Source organism: Silene latifolia, chromosome 10 (assembly GCF_048544455.1).
Source record: "Silene latifolia isolate original U9 population chromosome 10, ASM4854445v1, whole genome shotgun sequence".
Classification (NCBI taxonomy): Eukaryota; Viridiplantae; Streptophyta; class Magnoliopsida; order Caryophyllales; family Caryophyllaceae; genus Silene; species Silene latifolia.
Window position 1 is genome coordinate 30,104,137 of NC_133535.1, and position 3,227 is coordinate 30,107,363.

The 3,227-nt window shown below is 36.8% G+C and overlaps 1 protein-coding gene across 1 annotated transcript; it reads left to right on the forward strand.

Moving 5' to 3' along the window:
* Window positions 1-658: 658 nt before the first annotated feature.
* LOC141605432 (uncharacterized) lies at window positions 659-2,397 on the forward strand. The gene is made up of 2 exons (XM_074424194.1): window positions 659-1,549; window positions 1,943-2,397. Exons 1-2 carry the CDS (start codon window positions 884-886, stop codon window positions 2,141-2,143), a joined length of 867 nt encoding a protein of 288 aa, XP_074280295.1. The 5' UTR covers window positions 659-883; the 3' UTR covers window positions 2,144-2,397.
* Window positions 2,398-3,227: the final 830 nt, after the last annotated feature.

Consider the following 3,227-nt stretch of genomic DNA (forward strand, 5'->3'; position numbering starts at 1 on the left):
TCATTTTTATGGTCAGATATGACCATTTTAAAATGGTTACCATTTCAAAATGTTCATATAAATCCGTCTAAACTTTTAATTGAAATATGCCGTTTAAAATGAGATTTTATGTAATTTTAAAGGATAATTTTTCCCTAAGTAGTGAGTGAGTTGCATGGATTTAAAGTTTAGTTAAGCAAATAACTAGGAAAAGTCAATTGTACTCACTAAGGTGGTGTTTGACCTAACTTTAAAAGTGCTTTTGCAATTGAATAAGTAGAAACTAGGCCAAACAATATAAATTAGGGAGGATTAAAAGTGTTTTTAAAAAGCCAAAAGTTGATAATTAACCCCTAAAAGTAGAAGTAGAAAATTGTTACTTCTACTTTTCACTCTATTGCCTAAAAACCCAAAAAATAGTTAGTCCAAACATCAATATTTATTTAAAAAACGTTTTTACAAAAATTTGGCGAAACAATCAATTTTTTTACGAAAAGTAACTTGTTAATAAACTCATTTTAAAAAGAAAAAATTATTTTACATAATTAAGGCCAAACAGCACCTAAAACTTGTCTGTAATATCTACTTTAATTTGCGTTCATTTCTACTGATAGCAAGTAAAGTGATGAGTTATTATTTACTCACTTATAAAAGTTGTCGACTGTGATAATATCTACTTGGTGTTCATTTCTACTACTAGCAAAAGTAGCATTGACAAGTGGATCCGAATATCGGATCTTATTATTATTATTATTCCTTGGTTACTCGTATTATCCACGTATTAATCAACGTATAGTTGCACTATAAATACACCATTTATCCATCTCCAAAATCACAACTCAAACCAATCTACTCTTCACTCACTCACAAAACTAAACAACACAAAACAAAAACAAAACCAAAAATGTCGTCTACAGACAGAGGCCTCTTCCACCACCGCAAGAACGATGATGAGGACATCCCCTCATCTGGTTACGGTGGCAACACCGATGAAAACCGCTATGGTTCTGATGACACTACTGGATACGGCGGCAACACTGGGGGAAACAAGTACGGTTCTGATGACACTACTACTGGATACGGTGGCAACACCGGGGGAAACAAGTATGGTTCTGATGACACTACTGGATACGGTGGCAACACTGGGGGAAACAAGTATGGTTCTGATGACACTACTACTGGATACGGTGGCAACACCGGGGGAAACAAGTATGGCTCTGATGACACTGGTTATGGTGGTGGCAACACGGAGGAAAAGAGGTATGGCTCCAGTGACACTACCGGCTATGGTGGTGGAAACACAGAGGGAAAGAGGTATGGCTCTGATGACACTACTGGTTATGGTGGCGGAAACACTACTGGATATGGTGGCGGTGTGACAGAAGGAGACGGTTATGGTAAGAAGGAGAGCGGTAGCTATGAGAGTGGTGAAGGGGGATATAATAAGAATACTTATGGAGACACTACTACTGATGAGCCAGAAAAGGATTATACGAAGGAAGAGAAGCATCACAAGCATCTTGAGGAGCTTGGTATTGCTGCTGCTGCTGCTTCTGGTGGTTATGCTCTGGTATTTCTTTCTTTTAATTTAACTACCTCCTCCTCCCCACTTTTTTTTTAGTTCAAATTTAATATCAAATGAATAAATAAATAAATGATAAATCGTTAATTCTTATTTAAGAGCGTCTAAAATCAATAATAAGGGTGAAAATGAAAGGAATTTGTGAGACGTCTAAAGTTAAGATGGTCTTAAACGGTATCCCACCCCAATAATAATTGAAATGGGTAAATCTTGTTTTTTTTTTTTTTTTTAATGTTTACATAGCATGTATACTAGTAATACGTCCTAACCATTTGTGTTTCTTTTCTTTTTTTTCTTTTTTCTTTTTTTTTGTCTTGGTGAAATATTTTAGTGTGTGTGTTTAAGACATTCAAATAATATTATTGTTGTGAAATGTTTTAGTATGAGAAACACCAAGCAAAGAAGGACCCAGAACATGCCCACAGGCACAAGACAGCGGAAGAGCTAGCGGCTGTGGGAGCGGTGGCGTCCGGTGGATTTGCATTCCATGAGAAGCATGAGAAGAAGGAAACTAAGGAAGAGCGAGAGGAGGCCGAGGAGGAGTCCGAGGGCAAGGAAAAGAAGAAGCATCATTTCTTCTAATTAATTTGCTCTCAAATTAAACTTTTAAAGCTTATTTTTAAATTAAAAGCACCCATATTATCTGTATGTTTATGAATTATGTATTCCGAATTTCCTTTGTATTTCAGACGTCTTTTTCGTTTCCTCCCACTTATTATGTACGTGTACGTGTGAGGTTTCATTTTCTTGCTTTTAGTGTTCGGAAAGTGAAATATTGCCTGTATGCTTGTATCCTTTAATTTGTGTGAATAATACGGAGTAAACTTATCTTATGTTGTTATGTATTATTGATGTTGCGCCTTTTCATTTATTGTATGTGCAATGTGTATAAGGACTAAGGCATATGTGAATAATATGGAGTAAAAAAAAGTTGTCTTTCTATTCATTAAAAAAGCTATTTATAATACAGGACACTATAACCCTAGACAGTGTACAAGAAAACTACGGAGTATATGAGTTTAAATTTTCTAATGGCAACTACTACCATACAAAGTGTTAGCGTTTAATTTAGTAAGAATATTAAATTGATGATATTAAGGACGGTGTTTGGGACTAATTTCAAAAATAAGGTGTGCAAGTCTAATGGAGCGGGCGGTCTAATGGAGCAGTGAGCGCGAGCGTTAAAGAAGTAAGTTATTCTGCATTCCCGCTGCTGTTCACTAAGGGTATGTTTTGATTGAGAGATTTGGAGGGAAAAAAAGAGGGAGGGAGAGTAGGAGACTCAAAATCCCTTATTTGAATAGGAAATAAGGGTGGAGGGGAAGGGATTTGGAGGGATTTATTTTCCCTGTTTCAAAGCAAATCAAAATCTCTCCACAATAGGCAAGATTTGGAGGGAAATTGTATCCAAACACCCACACCTCATTCCCCCTCCCCTTCCCTTCCCTCTCTTTCCCTTCCCTCCATCCCCCTCCCCTCCCTTTCCCTACACTTTTGCTATCCAAACACACCTTAAAGGATATCAATTACGAGCACTACTTGAAGAGATGTGCTATTCCTATATTAATAAGGGGGTTCGTGTCAAGAGTAGAAGAGAGAACCAAGATTTCATTTGCTTATACCGGAGATGTCTTAGTTTAGTGGTTAAGACGGAGGTATTGTGGAC

Bases quoted from the DNA above. Each gene is read 5' to 3' on its own strand.
- LOC141605432 (XM_074424194.1), top strand. From the start codon at position 884: ATGTCGTCTACAGACAGAGGCCTCTTCCACCACCGCAAGAACGATGAT. The intron at 1,550-1,942 runs GTATTTCTTTCT...GAAATGTTTTAG, and splicing joins CTTCTGGTGGTTATGCTCTG to TATGAGAAACACCAAGCAAA.